Here is a 21,310-nt window from a genome sequence, read left to right as displayed (position 1 = left end):
GACCAAAGCTTTGTGAGTGGATTTGGTAGACGGAAACTGAAAGAAGCCTGTCGTATATATGTATATATATATGTGTGTGTTTGTCCCCCCCCCAACATTGCTTGACAAGCGATGCTGGTGTGTTTACATCTCTGTAACTTAGCAGTTTGGCAAAAGAGACCGATAGAATAAGTACTAGGCTTACAAAGAATAAGTTCTGGGGTCGATTTGCTCGACTAAAGGCGGTGCTCCAGCATGGCCACAGTCAAATGACTGAAACAAGTAAAAGAGTATGTTTGAGTAACAGTTAAGAAGTTTATACAATGTTATTGACATGAATATTTTCTCTGAGCTGAAACCCCCTTCGATCATGACCGACCATGGGATTGCACCTAGAAAGTTACCCTTCCAAGCACAAGTCCGGGCAAGGTTGTTTGTGAAAGACCAGCAGTTGCCCTTGCATACTGGCCTCTCCTCTCCACACCACCAATGTTATCCAAGGGAAAGGCAAAGGGGCCGATACAGCTTGGCACCTGTGATGTCGCAACTCATTTCTACAGCTGAGTGAACTGGAGCAACGTGAAATAAAGTGTCTTGCTCAAGAACACAACACGCAGCCAGGTCCGGGATTCGAACTCACAACCTCATGATCATAAGCTCGATGCTCTAACCACTGAGCCATGCACCTTCACTTCTCTCTGAGCACACCAAAGGAATGGATGCAGCTATACTTAGAATTCCAGGTGTAGTAACAGTTGGACCCTTTCAGTTTAGCAAATTTAAGTTTCCTGAATTACCTAAATTTTGCCATGCCAATCAATAAATCTCCAAACAAACATTAACTGTTGTTGGACTCAGTAGTGTAGCTGGGAGGTGAGCAATGGGGTACTCCATCCTGGGCAATGCTTTTATGGAGGTGGCACTTTTAGGTCTGCTGTATATACCTGTATAGCGGTGGGAGGGGTGACAAACTCAAGAGCTGACATACTTTAGCTGCACCACTCATTGGACTACATCTTAAGAAATTCTGCTTTACTGATACTGGTCAATTTTGTGTAGGATGCTCATAAGTTGAAAAAGCCCCTCGTAATCTCTTTATGTCTTTGAGAGCAAGACCTAAAACATTGAGTATCTGGAGGTGCTAATATGACAGTGTTTAGAATTTCCAACGGTATGTGGTGAAGCATCTGGTGAAGCATGAACGTTGGGCTTCATGGAGGCAATGACAAGTGACCGAGAACTTTGGTGATATGCCACGCCTAAGAAGACCTGTGAAGCCATGTGAAATTGTAGTCATGGCCGATGCCTGTGCCCGTAACTGGAACTCATGCTGGTGGCATGTAAAGAGCACCTTTCGAACATTGGGCCTCATGGAGGCAGTGACTGGTGACTGAGATCTTTGGTAATATACTGTGTTTGAGATGACCCGTCAAGCCAAGTGAGATCGTAGTCATGGCCAATGCTGGTGTTATGTAACTGGCACCCATGCCGGTGGCATGTAAAAAGCATCCACTACACTCTTGGAATGGTTGGCATAAGGAAGGGCATCCAGCTGTAGAAACAATGCCAAATCAGATTGGAACCTGGTGCAGCTCTCCAGCTTACCAGTTTTCAGTTGAACCATCCAACCTATGCCAGCATGGAAAACAGACGTCAAGTGATGATGATGATGATGATGATGATGATGATGATGATGATGTTGGGTACAGATCTACAGATCTAATATCAAATAAGCAGAACTCATGGGAATGGGAGCCCTTGTGTATGTGTGTTTGCTTCTACATGTCTCCACATTGACACTAATTCAGCAGCTCTGACATTCTTTATGTTTGACAGTGGTTTGACATTTGATGTTGTGAAGTAAGGCAGTGAGCTGGCAAAATTGTTAGCATGCTGGATGAAATGCTTAGTGGTATTTTGCCCATTGCTCTATTCTGAGTTCAAATACCGCCGAGGTTGACTTTGCCTTTCATCCTTTAGGAGTCAATAAAACAAATACCAGATGAACACTGGGGTCAATGTAATCAACTCACCCCCTCCCCCAAAATGGCTGCCCTTGTGGAAAAATTTGAAACCGTATGATGATGTGAAATAAGGTACTTTGTGTGAAAACAAGGCTTTTGTGTCAGGAAAGTCATCCAACTGTAGCAAACTATCCGAAGAAATCTTAGCCGACCCATAACTCCATTAAAAAGTGGATATAAAAAAAACAATAAGATGATGTTAATGAAGAGGACAATAATAATAATGTTTGTTTACTTTCATCGTAAAGCTGAATTTAATGTTAGCATCTTATGAAGCTAAATTTATAAGTTCTAAAAGAATTCGTTGCTGGGCAGTTTAGTTTAATGGTAAAACACTTGACGCGTAATCACAGAGATGTGAGTTCGAGTCTCATGGCTGGCCGGTAACGTATTTTTCTGCAATATATGTGTGTGTGTATGTGTGTGGGTGTTTAAAAGAATTGTTTCATATGCTTTAATTTCATATTAATCAACGGTATTTACTTTATTCAACAGAGTTGTCCATTATGTTGATATTGACCGAAATAATTACTCCACTATTAGCACTCGTGGTGTTATGAAATATTTGGCAAACAATGAACCAGAATTCACTGAACTCGATGAGTGGCAGCAAGATTATATCAATTTTTCCAAAATTAGAAAGGTGAGGCTTTTATTTTTTAAGGATAATAGAAAATTTTAGGAAATTGAAAAAGAAAAAAAACAACAAAAACTCCAGCTAAAAACCAGGTCATAGTTGCATACAAATGATGGGTATGGGTTTTTGGGGGGTTTTGGTGCTATTTAGTCATGGGGTGGGCCAATTTTGACTGAAACTTATGTAAGTATCTAAGATGGTTTGAAGGACATAAGATAAAAAACAGCAAAAACTACAGATAGTAAGAGAAAGCAGTGTTTTTAAACTGAGTTTTATAATCTCTTTTATGAGAGCTTACAATAAAGATATATAAAGTAATTTTCTGGAAAATTTGTTCAAATTTAAATGCTAGCACATAAGCATTATTTTTAGATCTTTAGTATTTTCCCTAATTACTTTAATTAATATCATTGACCTTTCATTTAAAAATAAGATTTAGATGAAAAATTATTTCTAGTATTACTGAACTATTACAATAATCTTTTCTACTGAATGCACACAGTCTGAAATTCGGGGAGAGGGCACTAGTTGATTACTTCGACCCCAGTGTTTCACTGGTACTTAATTTGACCTCGGCAGAATTTGAACTCAGAATGTAGAGACAGGCAAAATACTGCTAAGTTTTTCACCTAGTGTGCTAATGATTGTGTCAGCTCGCCATCTTACTGAAGTATTACAATAATGTAGCTTAGTTGATTTTGGATGTTTACTACAATGGCATGGAAGAATTTTTGATGTGCTATTATATGTTGAATATAAGTCTTCTTTTACTTTGTTACTTACACCCTTCACTCTGTAAGGAGCATAGGCCATTGACAACTGTTTTCCACTGTTCTCAACTCTGGCTTACCTTTTCTCCTTCTCTCCAGTTGGATCCCTACTTTTCCTTGCAGCTTCCTTTGGAATTTGGCTGCAGCACATCATGTTTTTGAGAGGAATGCCCTTCCTCTCTCAGATCTTGTTGATTTTGAATTGTCATTGATGCTTCTGGGAAGAGGTGGTTTATTTTTGTCTGGCCTCTGTCCGTTGATCTGTCCAGTACAAGAGGCCATGCCAGGGGCTTACACTGTTGCCACAAATTGAAATTTTCAACTTGATTTTTTTTTTCTTGAAGGGGGAAATGACTATTTTATTTGTAATCTTTGTTATCTTAATCAAAGGGTAGGAAAACAGACAAACTTTGAGTTTTAGTGTAATATAGATAGTAATTACTGTTTTTCACTTTGTAGACTCGCTTTTTTGCTCAATTTCAAATGTGGAAACCATTCAAGTTATGGCACAAGAACATCCGACAGATGAAATTCAAGACTAGTGAAAACTTTTTGAGAGAAAATCTATATATGCTGAATCCTGTAAGAACTTTTGAATTGTTTATTTATGAGCATTTCTATGTTTTTGTATATATTTTGAGCTTCATACAAGGGGGTGCAAACTTTAAGAAAAAAAACAATACATTTTCTTACAAGAGAAAAACTTAAATGCAATCTAAAGACCATTATCTTAGTTATAGTCAGGGCTGGTACTAGGAAATGCGAGCCTAATTAGAGAATTGCCATTAGGGCCCTCTACTCTTCAAGAGCTGAAGCTTGATGTTTTATGCTTTTGTAGTATGTCAGTCCCTGTCAAAAAGTGTTGAGGGCTTGTGGCTCCACCATTAGCCACAATGGTATAGTAAAAACTCATCATAGCATACTCTGCACAAGCATGTGTGTAGGACCATCTCTTGGCATGGAGCCCAGTTTGAACAAATCTTTCTAAATGGCTTAAAACCAGTCCAAGCTGTAATTTATTGAACTGAAAAAAGCGTTCATTACTAGTGAATTCTTGATGGTGTTAGTGTGGAGAAGGAATAAAATACAACTTTAGGGAATACAATTGGGGATAATATTGAAGCAATATGGTTGGCAATATATGTGTGATGCATACACATCACAGTTGTTGATTAATTGTTGAAATATATATATCATCATCATCATTTAACATCCACCTCTCATGGTGGCATGGCGGTGATGGCTTGACAGGAGCCAGCCAGGAAGAAGCCTGCACCAGACGTTTGGTGTTTTGGCAGGATTTTTACAGCTGGATGCTCTTCCTAACACCAATCATGCAGCAGAGTGGACTTAGTGCTTTTTACATGGCACAAGCACAGGCAAGGTCAGTTTTGGAAAGGTTTTTACAGTTGGATGCCCTTCCAAATGCCAACCACTTTACGGTGTGAACTTGATGCTTTTTAAGTGGCACCTGCACTGACAAGGTCACCAAGTAACTTGCAAGACAAAAGTCTTTTGAGAGGGGAGGAGGAATTGGAGGCGGTGATCTTGTGTCAGATGATGAAAGGTTATGGTGAGACAAGGAGACAGAAACAGGTGAAAGTTCTTTGACTCAAATGACCATTGAAAACATACAGTGATGATTTCATTTAGATTGTAATTTGTATATGAGACATAACAGACATTTTACTAGATGAGTTTGTTATGATTTGAAAGGCTTTTGGAATTCAATGATGTATTTTCCTGGATAAAAACATAAAACAATATAATTCTTATATATAATAGCGACAGAGGCAATATTAATACTGAGAAGTAATATTTATTCCCACTTAAACATGGATGTTCTGTTAGAACAAACTATACAGTGGTAGATACCATGAGAGAAACTTTCATATAGGCTTTGGGTGAAAAATGCACCCTTCTATTTTCTGTTTTAATGTTTCTCTCATAGTTTCTTTATGAGAATTTCTCTCAAGGTATCTACTACAGTAAAATATGTTTTAACAGAACAGCCACATTTAAGTGGGGATAAATATTACCCCTTCTTCTTCTTCTCCACCACCGCTGCCACCACCACCACCATATAGATATACAACAGGCTTCTTTCAGTTTTTGTCTACCACATCAACTCACAAGGCTTTGGTCAGCTCAAAGTTATCACAGAAGACATTGCACAGGGTGCCATGCAATAGGACTGAACCAGGAACCATGTGGTTGGGAAGTAAACTTCTTACCACACAGCCGTGCCTATTTATATTGTTTAAATTTATCATTCGTTATCTCATAACTTTGATATTGTGATTGTTTATTTCTAGAATGTAAAAGTGTTTAACTTAGCTTAATTTATTTGCCTTGGGTTATGTTGTGCTGATGAAGAAGGATGAAATGGTGCTATACATGGCTACCAAAGACTGGAAGATCTTTATAATATGGAGGAAAAAGAAATATTAAATGTGTATGTTCTGTATACTGTTACACTGTGATTTAAATTTCAGACTTCCAAACCTGCCTCAACTTAACTTAATTGAGAAGGGATTGTCTCCCTTGTGATAGCTGACAATCAGGGGTACATCGCATATATATTTCTGTTGCTGTTCGCTTAAAATATAACTGTATTTGTAAGACGTGTCCCATTTTGTTTATCAGATGCTGACTGCAACCATTTTAAAAATAAAAGAGATGTGTGACAAAGTCAGTCAAATGAGGTTATGTAAAATCGAAGAGGACCGAACATATGCAGCTCAACAATTTTATGAAGCTCAATGTGAGCAATCAAAAATTGTAAGTTTGATTTGGCTTCTCACTGTTTTACATCAAGAAAAAAATAGCTGCTTTACTTAGAATAGCCATTCAACAAAGATCTTATGTCAACACTATTCTCAATAAAAGAACCCTATTTCATGATCATTTTCATTTCACTTTCAGTTATTTTCAAAAGAATACATATTAGTATAAATCCAATGAGAAAACAACCCTGAAATGGGGGATATATTTGGATTGTACTATTCAATGATCAAATTCTATCTTGACTGAGGTGTGATACTAATTGGAATTTGACAGAATTTTTGTAGTGTTATTCTTTAGCTTTAGAATAGAATTAGAATAGTTGTGATGTATGCTACACGCCTCATCATCATCATCATCCCTTAACCTCCATTTTCCATGCTGGCATGGATTTGACTGTTTGACCAAAGCTGGAAAGCAGGAGATCTGCACTAGGTTCCATTCTGATTTGGCCTGGCTTCTATGGCTTGATACCTTTCCTAATGCTAACCACTGTACAGAGTGTGTTGAAAGTGCTGTTACAGGTGTCTCCTTCAATCTGAAAGAAAATAAGTTGGCAGGTCAGGTTATTCGATGTATAATAATGATATGATAAAATGACGATAATCTAGCACAGTTGCTTCTCCTAAAAATGTCTCAAACCTTCTGGAATGCTCCTTGTAAGCAATGGATCGAAACTGAAAAGAGAAACAACTCCACTGACAAATCAGCCCTTAGAATATTAAGTTGAAAATCTTAGTAGTGAATATATTCATAGTATTTAGCTTAATTTATAAATGTGATGTCTTTTCTAATACAAGTTACTCTTTAAAATAACAAATCATATTGACCTTTAATGAATTTAGAATTATTTAATTAGTTAAAAAAAAAACTCTAAATTTAATGTTTTATCATATAAAATTGTGTTTTTTACATTTACTTTACCATTGTTTTTTCTTTTCTTTAAGATTGTAACACACACACAAACATTTCGGGACATTGTTAAAAATATTGCAAGAATTGCTTGTCGGAATGCAATGCTAAAAGATGGTTTTGTGCCAGATGACTGTCACCAAAATGCTGATGGCCATACTTCATTGACAGGTTCAAAGTGTTTCTTTTTCTTATGTTTTAAAATTTTGGCTCAAATTTTGTAGTTCTTGTAATCAAAACCAACTGTGAGTTAGTTTTAATCAATTAATATTAGCCTATAAATGAATTTGATGTACTTCCTCTTTGAAAATGTTTTTACACATAAATACTAAAATCATATTAATGTTGAAATCTATTCCTGAGCAAAGGATTTTAAAGAAGTATATCCTTCATTTTGGAGGAATTTATGCAAGTCAGTCAAGTTTCTATGTTTGTACTTATTTTTTTAAAATGTTATTTAACTACACATGGATAATTTCCAACTGAAAATTTAGCAGACTGTATATAAAAAGAAAGAATGGTAGCAGAGGGCTAAGTAGTATAGAGCATTGTATAAGGAGTGAAAGGAAAATGCTTACCGAGTATTTGATAAATTAGTGATGAAGATCTGCTGCAATATGCCATGAAAGATATGGGTATAAATGCAGATGAAATGATGGGCAAGGAAGAGTTTAACCAAAGAGCTGAGGAAAAGAGAAAAGATCTTCTTGAAATAAGAATGCATGGACAGTTTGAAATGAATACACAGGACATTAAGGATAATACAGCATCATGGGCATGGCTTGAGTGAAGTGATTTGAAGCGTACCATTGAAAGTCTGATCATTGCTGCACAAGACCAGGCTTTCACTACCAATTCAGTGAGGTATAACATCTATAAAACTTCTGACACCCAGAAATGCAGACTGTGTGGAAAGAGAGTGGAAAATGTGACCTACTTGGTAAGTGAACGTGAGAGCCTTGCACAAAAAGAATACAAGTGCCGTCACAATAAAATGCGTATTTATCTTCATTGGCTCTTATGACATAAATACCAATATGAAGTAACAGAGAACTGGTATGAGCATGTACCAAGTAAAGTTATGCAGGAGGATGGAAAAGTAACGATACTCTGGGACTATAATTTCCAGACGGATTGTGTAATCAAACACCGTCGGCTGGATATTGTCATATTGAGTAAGAGAGACAAATACTGTCATTTAATTGATGTAGCCATACCAAATGACATGAATGCTGTGAGTAAAGAGGTTGAAAAAAATCACCTAGTACTCTGAATTGAAAGTGGAAATGGCAAGACTGTATGGAATGCGAGAGGGTAATGTAAAAGTGATACCAGTGGTAGTCGGAGCGTTGGGCTCAATCCCATTGAAACTTCAAAACTTCTTAAGGCAACTGGAAATCCCATGCAAGATTCATGTCTTGCAAAAAGCAGCCTTACTGGGCACAGTACACATCTTAAGGAAAGTATTATCTGTCTGAGGTCCTTGTGACTTGACAGATGACTAAAGACTCCGGTGCATTTTTACCTACACTGTGTTGCGAAGGAATAATAATGATACCTGTATCCAGGGGGGAGGCATGTGGCTTAGTGGTTAGGGTATTGGACTCATGATCATAAGATTGTGGTTTTGATTCCTGGACCAGGTGTTGCATTGTGTTCTAGAGCAAAACACTTTATTTCACGTTGCTGCAGTTCACTCAGTTGGCAAATATGAGTAATCCTTTAATGGATCAGCATCCCATTCAGGTGTGGAATATATATGCCATGAAACTGGGAAACTGATCCTTATGAGTCAGCATGACTCAAGAAGGTAACTTTACTTCTTTTTACCTGTATTCAGGTGTAAAGCATAATAGCTTTGATAATAAACCATGCAATACCTGCATCTAGGTGTGAAGAATAATAACTTTGATAATTAAACATCCAGTACCCGCATCCTGGTGTGAAGAAAGATAACTTTGATAAGTAAACATCCAATACCTGCATCCAGGTGCAAGGAATAATAGCATTGGCAATAAATCATTCAAGAACTGTATCCAGGTATGAATTATAAAAATGTTTAAGTGTGGCATGAAGCCAGGTATTTAAGGGGTTAGACAAACAGTGAAAGTTTAATTTATATCCATTTTTGACAAAATTCCTTACTGTTAGTTTCTTTTACAATATCCCAGTTGTATTTTTTATATCCCAAAACTCAGAGATCAACAAAAGTTGGACCTAATTATTAAAAATTAACTTAAGGTGGCGAGCTGGCAGAATCGTTAGCATGCCAGGTGAAATGCTTTGCAGCATTTCATCTGTCTTCATGTTCCGAGTTGCCTTTCATCCTTTCAGGGTTGATAAAATAAGTACCAGTCAAGCACTGTGGTCAATGTAATTGACTAGCTCCTTCTACCAAATTTCAGGCCTTGTGCCTGAAAGCATTATTAGAAATTGTAGCAAGTATTATTAGAAATTAGCTTGCTACATTCAGCTGATCATATTTTGAGAAGATGTATAAAATAAAGAAAATTATGGGAGATATATTTTCACCTCTTACTTTTAATTTATCATTGTTGATTTTTGTAGTACCTGGAGTTAAACCAAAGAAAAATAAATATGCTGTTTGCCAAAGGCTTACAAGGTTTGTTTGGATTTATTTTTAAAGTCTTCTAAATATTATTAACCCTTTAGCATTCAGATTATTTTGTCATATGTTCTACTTATTTATTTTCATTGTTTTGAATTAATCATGCATAATGTCATAACTTTGAGATTTCAATGATACTCTTTTACTTGTTTCAGTCAGGTGACAGCAGCCATGCTGGAGCACCGCCTTGAAGAGTCAAACAAATCATTGTAGGCCTTTTTTTTGTAAGCCTAGTACCTATTGTATTGGTGTCTGCCAAACCACTAAGTTATGGGGATGTAAACAGACCAACACACCAACACTGTCAAGCAGTATGGAGGGATAAATACACACACACACACACACACACACATCTAATATATTAATGGCAATTTCTGTCTGTCTGTTACCATCTTAGTGCCTAAACCAGTGAACCAATATTCATGAAACTTTGCATACATGTTACACTAACGTCCAGTTCAATAATAGGCTAATTGGATTTCAATAAAAATCTATAATGTGCCCCTATAAATTCCTTATATATAAATTTGGTACCTGGAAATTGTGTGGAAACTCTATGTGTGTGTGTGTGTATATATACAGTTGTTTATTAATTTTACTGACTCTAGGCCGTGCTTATCCTTATTTTTATGTTCTTTTTCGTTATTTTTTCAGTTTCATTCGCTATCTTGATATGTGTGTGTGTGTTTGCATTTGACTCTTACCACTGTTTGACAACTGCTGTTAGTTTGTTTACTTCTCCATAACTTGGGGCTTTGGCATTAAAATAAATACCAGGCGTAAAAATAAGTACCAAGGTTGATTTGTTCAATGAAACTTTTCAAGGCAGCACCACCCCAGCACATGTTTAATAACAATGGTTTCACAAGAACAATTAGTCCTTCAGCTTTCAGATTACTTTGTCAAATGTAATGCTTATTTATTCACATTGTTTTGAATTAATCATGGTTTATCTCATAGCTTCAAGATTTCAACGATGTGATTGTTTATTCTTAGAATGCTAGTTTAAGATGAGTGTGAGAGACTGGTTTGAACATAAAACAGAATGGTATGGCTGGTTTAAATATTAAAGGGTTGATAGAATAGTATTTTAGGGTAATCCATAGCAACACTGAAATTGGAAGGTAAAGTAATGAAATTGGAAGGTAAAGTCTGGGCTGGAGAATCTGGTACTTAGTGTTATGGAATAACAGAAAATTATAGTTTATTTTGATATTGAACTTTATTATCTGATGTGGTATTTAAATTCATTAGTAGAGTGTAGTATATAGACTGTTAGAAGATCCCAATATTTTGAAGGCACAGTAAGAGATTGTATGACTTGCAGAAGTTGCTTTTTGATTAAAAACAAGAGGTTTTGATTAGGAAGATTGGCTTGAAGTACTTAACATTTAATCCAGTGATTCCCAATGTGGGGCCTGGGAAAATTAGTGGAGCATGGGATCCCAAATTTTTTTCTTTTGCTTTTAGTCTTATTTGGTTAAATGTGGTTTAGTGCTGTGGATGACTTGCTTTGAGTCAAGAGAAGCAGACTTGAAATTACAAAATGTGGTGATTTATGGTTGAAGCTAAAAAAATTATCTCCTTGAATCAAGGAAATCTGCTGAAATCTGCAGGCACAAGGTTCTCAAAGTGATTCACTTTTTTTAATTCTTAGTCAATAATGTACTTTCCTCTTGTACTCAGTGCTTAATAAAAGACTTATTGATAGTCTTTTGTATTAAATAATTGTGATAAAATATTAAAAATAAAATTGTTTTTTTTTTCCAGCCACTGGTGGGGCATATTTTTTAGAAAGTTATAGTCAGGCCTGGGGCAAAAATAAGTTGGGAAACACCACTAATTTGATCCAAACTTCACTATTTTATGTTTTCAAATGTATATATAACTTTTCTAAACATCTGATAGAAATTGAACTGGCAAGTAAGGGAGTGAACTTTGGTCATGTTTTATTCTAATTAGACATCCTCAACAAAGGATAGACTTCACTACACATGTCAAACTAGTGATAAGGAAATCACTAAGTAAATGTGCTCCTGAAGACTGCACTTGTTTATTGATTTTACTGACTCTACTCTGTGCTTGTCCTTATTTTCCTGTTTTTTTTTTCTTTATTTTTCCAGTTTCATTCGCTATCTTGATTATATCATTGTTTCTGCTTTACGTCAACTTGTTATTGATGCTGTACGGAATTTACTTGCCTATTTTGCTGAATTATTGAACAATGCTCCTAGTTTTTCAAAGACAGTAATTAAAAGAGTAAGATATTATGTTTATTGTTGTTGTTGTTGTTGTTCTGAAAAAGGTCTTGCGGTATTTTTTCTGGTTCTTTACATTCCTGAGTTCAAGTCTTGCTGAGGTTAACTTTGTTTGTCATCTCCCCAGTGTTCATCATCATCATCATCATCGTTTAACATCCACTTTCCATGCTAGCATGGGTTGGACGATTTGACTGAGGACTGGTGAACCAGATGGCTACACCAGGCTCCAATCTGATTTGGCAGAATTTCTACAGCTGGATGCCCTTCCTAACACCAACCATTCCAAGAGTCTAGTGGGTGGCTTTTACGTGCTACCGGCACGAAGGCCAATCAGGTGTTACTGGCAATGGCCACGCTCAAAATGGTGTCTTTTACGTGCCACCTGCACAGGAGCCAGTCCAACGGCACTGGCAATGATCTCGCTCGAATGTCCTTACATGTGCCACCGGCACAAGTGCTAGGGCACAGGTGCCATCACAATTTCGCTTTCATTTGCCTGAACAGGTCTTCGCAAGCCGAGTTTCTGTGTCCAATGAAGGAGACAACATTGGCATGGGTGCCATCCGTCGAAATTAGGTAGAAAATGAGTGAGATTACACTGCTATTTCTAGCAAGTTGAACAGTTACATAGGGGCTCACTAGAAGTAAGTTTCTAATGCTGGTTATTTATTTTTTCAGAAAACTGACTTTAACCCCGAGACTCTTGATATATTTATTCAAGAGCCAGAGGAAGAGAACAGGGTATTGAATCCTCTGTTTAGAACTGACTTACTTCTTAAAATTGACCGAATTGCATTTCAACCAGATGTGAAAGGTTTCCGTGACCTAATGAATCAAATCTTTATAAGGTATCAGCAGACAGCATTGTCAGTGCCAAATTTACTACCTGATGACTATTTCAATGCTTTTACTCGGTAAGAGATAGATATTTATAATCTCATTTGTAAAATGTTAATAATGTTAAATTATGTTTTTATCAAAAGTGTTTGTTTGTTTTTCAGATATATTTAGAATCTCAATTGTGGAAGACCAATGTTAAAGTATTAACTTTTACAAAAGTGCAGTTTGATCTTTAGTATTTGCCTTCATCATCATTTGTTGCTGTCATCATCTACTGTCATCATCATCATCTGTTGTTATCATCCTCATCTGTTGTCATCATCATCTGTTGTCATCATCATCATCTGTTGTCATCATCATCATCTGTTGTCATCATCATCTGTTGTCATCATCATCTGATGTTGTCATCTTCATCTGTTGTTGTCATCATCATCTGTTGTCATCATCAGCTGATGTTGTCATCATCAGCTGATGTTGTCATCATAATCTGTTTCCATCTTTATCATCTGATGTTGTCATCATAATCTGCTGTCATCATCATCATCATCATCTGTTGTCATCATCATCATCTGTTGTCATCATCTACTGTCATCATCATCATCTGATGTTGTCATCATCATCTGTTGTTGTCATCATCATCTGATGTCATCATCATCTGATGTTGTCATCATCCTCATCTGTTTTCATCATCATCATCTGATGTCATCATCATCATCTGTTGTCATCATTATCTCTTTCTCTCTTATTTTCTTTTATAGACTTAACACTACTAACTCAATGTCTTTTACTAACTTAACATCCTTTTACTGATTTAACATTGTGCAAAACAATAAGGAATCACACATGGTCTGCATAATTTTGCTGTATCTTAGGAAGGTCATTATTCCAATAATAAACATGCACTGGCTCTATTTCACTTCTTTATTATTTGTCAATTGGTTAATTATTAACCCTTTAGCAATCAGATTGCTCTATCAAGTGTTATGTTCATTTGTTCACATTGGTTTAAATTGACCATGCATTATCTGGTAGCTTCAGGAGTTTGATGATGTGATTGTTTACATTTTAGAATGACACAGTAGGATAGGTGTGAGAAGCTGGACCTGGCCAGTTTGAGCATAAAATAGGTAAAATATTTGGGCCGGATATGGTCAGTTTAAATACTAAAGGGTAAAATTATCAAAGGTGCAGGAGTGGCTGTGTGGTAAGTAGCTTGCTTACCAACCACATGGTTCCGGGTTCAGTCCCGCTGTGTGGCACCTTGGGCAAGTGTCTTCTACTATAGCTTCGGGCCCACCAAAGCCTTGTGAGTGGATTTGGTAGACGGAAACTGAAAGAAGCCCGTCGTATATATGTATATATATATATATATATAAATATATATATATATATATATATATATATATATATATATATATGTGTGTGTATATGTTTGTGTGTCTGTGTTTGTCCCCCCAACATCGCTTGACAATTAATGCTGGTGTGTTTACGTCCCTGTAACTTAGCGGTTCGGCAAAAGAGCTGAAGTACTAGGGTTACAAAGAATAAGTCCTGGGGTCGATTTGCTCGACTAAAGGCGGTGCTCCAGCATGGCCGCAGTCAAATGACTGAAACAGGTAAAAGATTAAAAAAAAAGAGTAAAGTCTTCCAAATTCTTAAAAGGAAAAGCCTTATTCTACATTATTGAAATCCTTCTTCTCCTTCTTTGGTGATTCTTTCACATATTTAATCAATATGTTTAATCAGAGCTTTTAATAATTAATTTAATCTGTAGTTTGTCAATATTTATATTTTCTATTTTTCTATCTTTTTCTGTGGAAGGGTACCCAACTGTAAAAACTATAGAAATTGTACCAAGGCAAACATTGGAGCTTGGTACCGTCCTTTGACTTGTCAAATTCTCTTGAACCATCCAACTCATGCTAGCACAAGTATGGAAAATGAACATTAAACAATGATGAAGATGAAGATGCTGCTGCTGATGATTTTAGTCAGAAGGGGAAGGTGGTACCCATGACTTTTTATAGGGTTTCTAAGACTGAGGAGAAGAAAGGAGGTTGGAAGGTACCCTCAACTAGAGACCTGGACTGAATGCTTACAACAAAGTGAACTCTGCTAAAGGCACTCAAAATTTCCATGTAGTGGTGGTGGTGATGTCTGATAAAATGTATCACCCAAATAGGCCATACCAGGATTTGAACTCAGAATGTAAAAATAATTCCAAAAATGTGCGGTCCAACATACTTACATTTCTGTGAATGCACTGTCTGCGATATATATCTTTTATTTGTTTCAGTCACTGCTGTGGCCAAGTTGGGGGCACCACCTTGAAGAGTTTAAAATGAACAGACTGACCACAGTGCTTATTTGTTATAAATTCTGGTATTTATTCTATTGGTCTCTTTTGCCAAACCACTAAGTTACAGGGACATAAACAAGCCAACACTTGTTGTCAGGTAGTGGTGAGGGGACAAATACAGACATGAAGACCCCTGTCCTCCCACACATGCATGTATTTATGTATATAAAATGGGCTTTCAGTTTCTGTCTACCAAATCCACTCATAAGGCTTTAGTTGGCCCAAGGCTATAGTTGAAGACACTTGCCTAAGGTGCCATGCAGAAGGACTGAACCCAAAACCATGTGATTGCAAAACAAGCTTTCTAACCATACAACTATAACTGGGACTCCAACAGTTACGATCATGAGGGTCCCAGTTGATCTGATCAATGGAACAACTTGCTCATGGAATTAACATACAAGTGGCTGAGCACTCCACACACACACACACACACACACACGTACCCTTAACGTAGTTCTCAGGGTGATTTGGTATGACACAGGTGAGAAGGCTAGCCCTTTGAAATGCAGGTACAAATCTTTTTTGTCAACTGAGTGGACTGGAACAACATGAAATAAAGTGTCTTGCTCAAGGACACAACATACCAACAAGAACTGAACTCACGACCTTATGCTCATGAGGCAAAATCCTTAACCACTAAGCCATGTACCTCCATGCCACACAGTCATGCTGGTACTTATATTGGTATTAAAATTTTTTTTTATTGAACCTGAAAGGCAGAGTTGATCTTGGCTGGATTTGAACTCAGTGTATAGGGTGTTGGAGCAAACACCACAAGTTATTTTATCTAATGCTCTAATGACTGTCAATTCATTGCTTATGACTTAATCAATAGGTTTAATAAGTAGTTTAATCATTGAATTGATCAGTGTTTTGATCTGTGGTTTGTTCAGTAGCTTAATTAGTGGGCCTAATTAGCATCTTAATAGGAGCCTACTGTTTTATTGGGGTTTAATAGGGTGCAATATTCATGTGCTTATTGAGAATCCACAGTAGTATTTTAGGGGTCTCTGAAAAAATTTGCTTTAGATGTATTTACTGCAAAAAACAGCTAGGTTCCTTTCTCTAATGTTTTATATAGTTCAAACTACACAAGTTGATGATGTGTGAAAAACAAAATAGGAATTTTGAAGGAAATATCTATAAAACTCATTTAAAAATATTGCATGGTTATGGGGGTCCACCAGAATAAAATAGGAATCAAATAGTTGAGAACCACTGCTTTAACCCTTTCGTTACCAGCCCGGCTGAAACTGGCCTTGGCTCTGAGTACAAATGTCTTGTCTTCATAAGTTTTGAATTAAAATCTTCCACCAAACCTTAGTCACAATTTATGTTACTAACACTAGCTTAATGATAATTAAGTTATTTTACTAAATTCTTTGTTATATTTAAAGTACGTGAAAGAAACACAGAGCATCTCAAAATAAATACAGTAACGAAAGGGTTAACTCTTTGGCATTTAAACTGGCTATATCCTACCAAAATATTCTATTGGCTTTATATTTAAACTGGCCGGCTCTGGTCTCTCACAATATTATTCTAAAAATAAACAATCATGTCATTGAAATCTCAGATCTATAAGAAAAGCATGACTAATTCAAATGAATGTGAATAAATAAATGTCACATTTGACACAGTAATCTGAATGCTAAAAGGTTTGCATTAAGTTTGTATTATAGAACTAGGAGCAGTCTCAGGCAGGATGGTGTCAAAAGGGCTAATACCAGGTCAGCCTCGATAAAGTAAATCTATAATTTAACCCTTTAGCTTTCAGATTACTCTGTCAAATGTCATTGGCGAGAGGTACATAACCTCTTGACAATTGTGGGGGAGAAATATGTCATGGTAAGTTAAGGTTGTAAACAAAAAAATTCCAGAACGAAATTCTACTGGCAATAAATGTAGGTGACAACTGGTGCTAGTTTATTTTCACAGGTTTATTTGTTTGACTAAAATTCTTCAAGGCAGTACTCCTGCATGGCTGCAGTCCCATGATTGAAACAAGTAAAAGATAAATGCATAAATGTTTTTTATTAAGAATTATTTTGATGCATTCAGACAATCTTAATATGTATCTTTACAGACCAATAGCTTATCACAGTATCACAGAGAAAACCTGTGGAGAAGGTCCAAATTTGGGTATTATATTTGAAGAAGATAGAATCTTGCAAAGTTTGAAAAATGGCATCCTGGTGAGTTTTATTATTCGTTTGTTGCTTAACTTTGTAGCATTTGGCGGTAGAGATCTCTGGCATTCCTCGATCCCTCCTAGACCATATCCCTGCTCACCGCTATTGGGGTAGAAATGGCTGTCCACAAGTGCGAGCCCCATGAGATGGAGTGGCTGTTCCAGAACATCTTCCTCACCATCCTCCAGGGCAACACCTTTTCCATTTTGTCTGCTGGAGGCATGAGAAATGTTTCTGCATTGTGAGAAGCAAGTTATTGAAATAAATAAGACATTACTTTTGACAGAATAATGTGAATGCTAAAAGGTTAAACTTGGAGTTATATAGCTAAAAATCTTCCTTTATTCACATTGTTTTGAATTAATCACGTTATTATCTTGTAGCTTTGAGATTTCAGTGATATGATTGTTAATTTTTAGAATAACATTGTAGGGTTGATGTGAGAGACTGGATCTGGCCAGTTTGAACATAAGACAAGTAGAATATTTTGCCAGTTTAATTAAGCACATTTTGTGCTTAATTAAACTAAGAAACCCGCACCTAAATAATACTCACTTTGCCCTAATTACCCAACGAAACTAACCAATCTACCACAAGCAAACCTCTGCCCAGCGAATTTGCCAGCGCAAGAACAAAAATTTAATGTAAGAATTACCATTTTCTTTACATTACCATCACATATGTATCAATTATTTTTGTATCCTAACCGATGCATCTATATATATTTGCATTCTGAAGAGATTTACTTAAACCAGTAAATTGAAACGATCATAAATGCTACCCTCATCTCTGCTTATTCCTTCTTTGTTATCTATTTAATTAAAGACATACCAGCAAAAACCACAAGTTTCCCATTGTTATCATATCCATTTTCTTCTCCTATACACACACACACACACACACACACACACACACACACACACACACACACACACACACACACACACACACAAACATATATTTATGTGCGTATGTGTATATATATATACACTGATTGACTACAATTTCACACCAAATGATTTTATTTTTCAATACTTATGTGTTGGTAGTGGGATAGTATAACTGAATGAAATTACTACCTTCATGGATTTTACACATCATCTCAAAAATCATGTACTTTCAAAAGAAAGTACGTATTTCATTGATCTCTGTATAAACTTCTAACAATCTTATATTTTCATAATGACTAGAATATCCATGAATACAACTATTTATATACTGTTCGTGGAAAAATCAAAATGTCATATATCTATTATATTTTGCAGGATGCATTAGAAAGTGGTTTCAACAATGCAGTTCAGTATGTTAATCTCCTCCTTCCTTGTCAGAGATTTTATCAAGAAAATGAAAGCATAAATCCAGAGCATCTTAAAGCTCCAAAATTAGGTAGGTTGTATAAGTCAAAGAGTTATTGTATTTTATGTACTTGAGAATACCGTTTACCTTTTTCTTGTTTCAGTTATTAGACTGTGGTCATTCTGCGGCATGCCCTCAAGCATCCCTAGTCGAATGAATCAACCCCAGAACTTTCTTTTTAAGCCTGGTGCTTATTCTATCAGTCTCTTTTGCTGACCCATGAAGTTATGGGGGCAGAAACACACCAATAATGCTAATGCTAGTAATAATAATAATAATAATAATAATAATAATAATAATAATAATAATAATAATAAATGCCCTGATGCAGTACCAGGCAGTGGCTCTCATGGCTTCTCATCTTAGCTGATTGGAAGTGTTATCATGTACATTGTTTTGTTTTGGTATAAAAAGATGGGCTACAACAAATATTCTGCTCAATACCACAGATTTGCATGCCATTATTTGACCTTAACCAGTTGAACATGTCCCTTAGTGGCTGACAATATGTGCATCTCTGATCATGAGCAGGAGTAGTGGGGGAGCATCATAGCCATGTGTTGAGAGGAATTCTTTGGGGTTTGAATAATTCACCTTTGGAAATGTGGGTGTTTTATTCAACATCCTTAAACAACCTTTATTCAGGGACCTTTTTAGTGAGATGGGCTACTCGACCTTATGAAAATTCTAACTGGGTCCCACCTGCAAGGTCATGCGCTGTTTATCTTGATATGAGATCAGCATGTCGCACTGTGGTTGTGATGCATGTGCCTGGTGTACCCTTATCAGACAGGTAGTCATGATGGGTAAACTGGGCTTCGTATATTTTACCCCAGTGTCACTTTGATGACATGCACTGCTCTCTCACTCAATAATAATAATAATAATAATAACAACAGTCCTTTCTACTGAAGGCACAAGGCCTGAAATTTATGGGGAGGGGACTAGTCGATTACATCATCTCCAGTACTCAACTGGTATTTAATTTATTGACCCCAAAAGGATAAAAGGCAAAGTTGACCATGGTGGAATTTGAACTCAGAATATAGCAGTAGACGAAATACCACTAAGCATTTCACCCAGCGTGCTAATGATTCTGCCACCTTGCTGAATTACATCATCATCATCGTTTTATGTCTGCTTTCCATGCTAGCATGGGTTGGACGATTTGACTGAGGACTGGCGAACCAGATGGCTACATCAGGCTCCAATCTGATCTGTCTGATCTGGCAGAGTTTCTACAGCTGGATGCCCTTCCTAACACCAACCACTCCGAGAGTGTAGTTGGTGCTTTTACATGCCACCGGCACAAGGGCTAATCAGGCAGTACTGGCAATGGCCATGCTCAAGTGGTGTTTTTTACGTGCCATCTGCACAGGAGCCAGTCCAGCGGCACTGGCAACGACCTCACCTGAATGTTTTCTCATGTGCCACCGGCACAAGTGCCAGTAGGGTGATGCTGGTAACGATCACGCTCGAATAGTGCTTTTTACATGCCACTGGCATGAAAGCCAGTCAGCTGCTCTGGCAGTGATCAGACTTGAATGGTGCTCTTAATAATAATAATCCTTTCTACTGGAAGCACGAGGCCTCAAATTTGGGGGAAGGGATTAAGTTGATTACATCGATCCCAGTGCATAACTGGTACTTATTTAATCGACTCTGAAAGGATGAAAGGCAAAGTCGACCTCAGCAGAATTTGATCTCAGAATGTAGTGACAGAAGAAATACCTCTAATCATTTCGCCTGGAATGCTAATGATTCTGCCAGCTTGTTGCCTTAATAATAATAATAATAATAATAATAATAATAATAATAATAATAATAATAATAATAATAATATAACAAAAACAAGAACAGCAACAGCTGGATTACACTGAATCCAGAGTAAATATTTTGTATAACAGAACAGTAGCACAGTCAAAGATTGTAGCAAACAATTGGTGTACCAGAATAGATACAGGTAACTCACTTTTTACAAAAATAAAATTAGAGGCAAATGAATGATAATTCATTCATGTAATATATTGATCATTAAGTATTCTAGTGTAAAGTTGTTTGTAGAATATTGCTGTCAGAAAATAAACAGTGTATTTCTAGCATAATAGTTCAAATATGATTTTGACAAAAATAGTTCACAAATAATTATGGCTTATCAGTAACAATCGATAAAATTAAGTAGATTATGGAATGAAAATTACATTTTTGGCATGAGTCCATGTGTATGCGTGTGGGTTTGTGAATATGCCTGGCTTTATGTATGTGTGTGGGTTTGTGTAGTGGAGGCACAATGGCCCAGTGGTTAGGGCAGCGGACTCACAGTCATAAGATCGCGGTTTCGGTTCCCAGACCAGGTGTTGTGAGTGTTTATTGAGCGGAAACACCTAAAGCTCCATGAGGCTCCGGCAGGGGATGGTGGCAAACCCTGCTGTACTCTTTCACCACAACTTTCTCTCACTCTTACTTCCTGTTTCTGTTGTGCCTGTAATTCAAAGGGTCAGCCTTGTCACACTGTGTCACGCTGAATCTCCCCGAGAACAATGTCAAGGGTACACGTGTCAGTG

General features: G+C 36.7%; 2 protein-coding genes across 2 annotated transcripts in view; both read left to right on the top strand.

Moving 5' to 3' along the window:
* LOC128249430 (uncharacterized) overlaps positions 1-2,516 on the top strand; it is a 38,216-nt gene extending 35,700 nt beyond the window's left edge. The window contains exon 6 of the mRNA XM_052973028.1: positions 2,499-2,516. Coding sequence (XP_052828988.1) covers positions 2,499-2,516 — 18 coding nt within the window. The remainder of the gene's footprint in view (positions 1-2,498) is intronic.
* The window catches only part of LOC106867680 (dynein axonemal heavy chain 6-like), a 319,316-nt gene continuing 300,513 nt past the window's right edge, over positions 2,508-21,310 (top strand). The window contains exons 1-9 of the mRNA XM_052973027.1: positions 2,508-2,646; positions 3,870-3,992; positions 6,057-6,191; positions 7,142-7,277; positions 9,675-9,729; positions 11,859-11,994; positions 12,675-12,910; positions 17,285-17,393; positions 18,656-18,776. Of these exons, the coding sequence (XP_052828987.1) occupies positions 2,560-2,646; positions 3,870-3,992; positions 6,057-6,191; positions 7,142-7,277; positions 9,675-9,729; positions 11,859-11,994; positions 12,675-12,910; positions 17,285-17,393; positions 18,656-18,776 (1,138 nt within the window). The 5' untranslated portion in view covers positions 2,508-2,559. The remainder of the gene's footprint in view (positions 2,647-3,869; positions 3,993-6,056; positions 6,192-7,141; positions 7,278-9,674; positions 9,730-11,858; positions 11,995-12,674; positions 12,911-17,284; positions 17,394-18,655; positions 18,777-21,310) is intronic.

The sequence above is a fragment of the Octopus bimaculoides genome, chromosome 14 (assembly GCF_001194135.2).
Source record: "Octopus bimaculoides isolate UCB-OBI-ISO-001 chromosome 14, ASM119413v2, whole genome shotgun sequence".
In the NCBI taxonomy this organism is placed as follows: Eukaryota; Metazoa; Mollusca; class Cephalopoda; order Octopoda; family Octopodidae; genus Octopus; species Octopus bimaculoides.
Note: the sequence above shows the minus strand (reverse complement) of the source record. Positions and strands in the feature narration are given on the sequence as shown.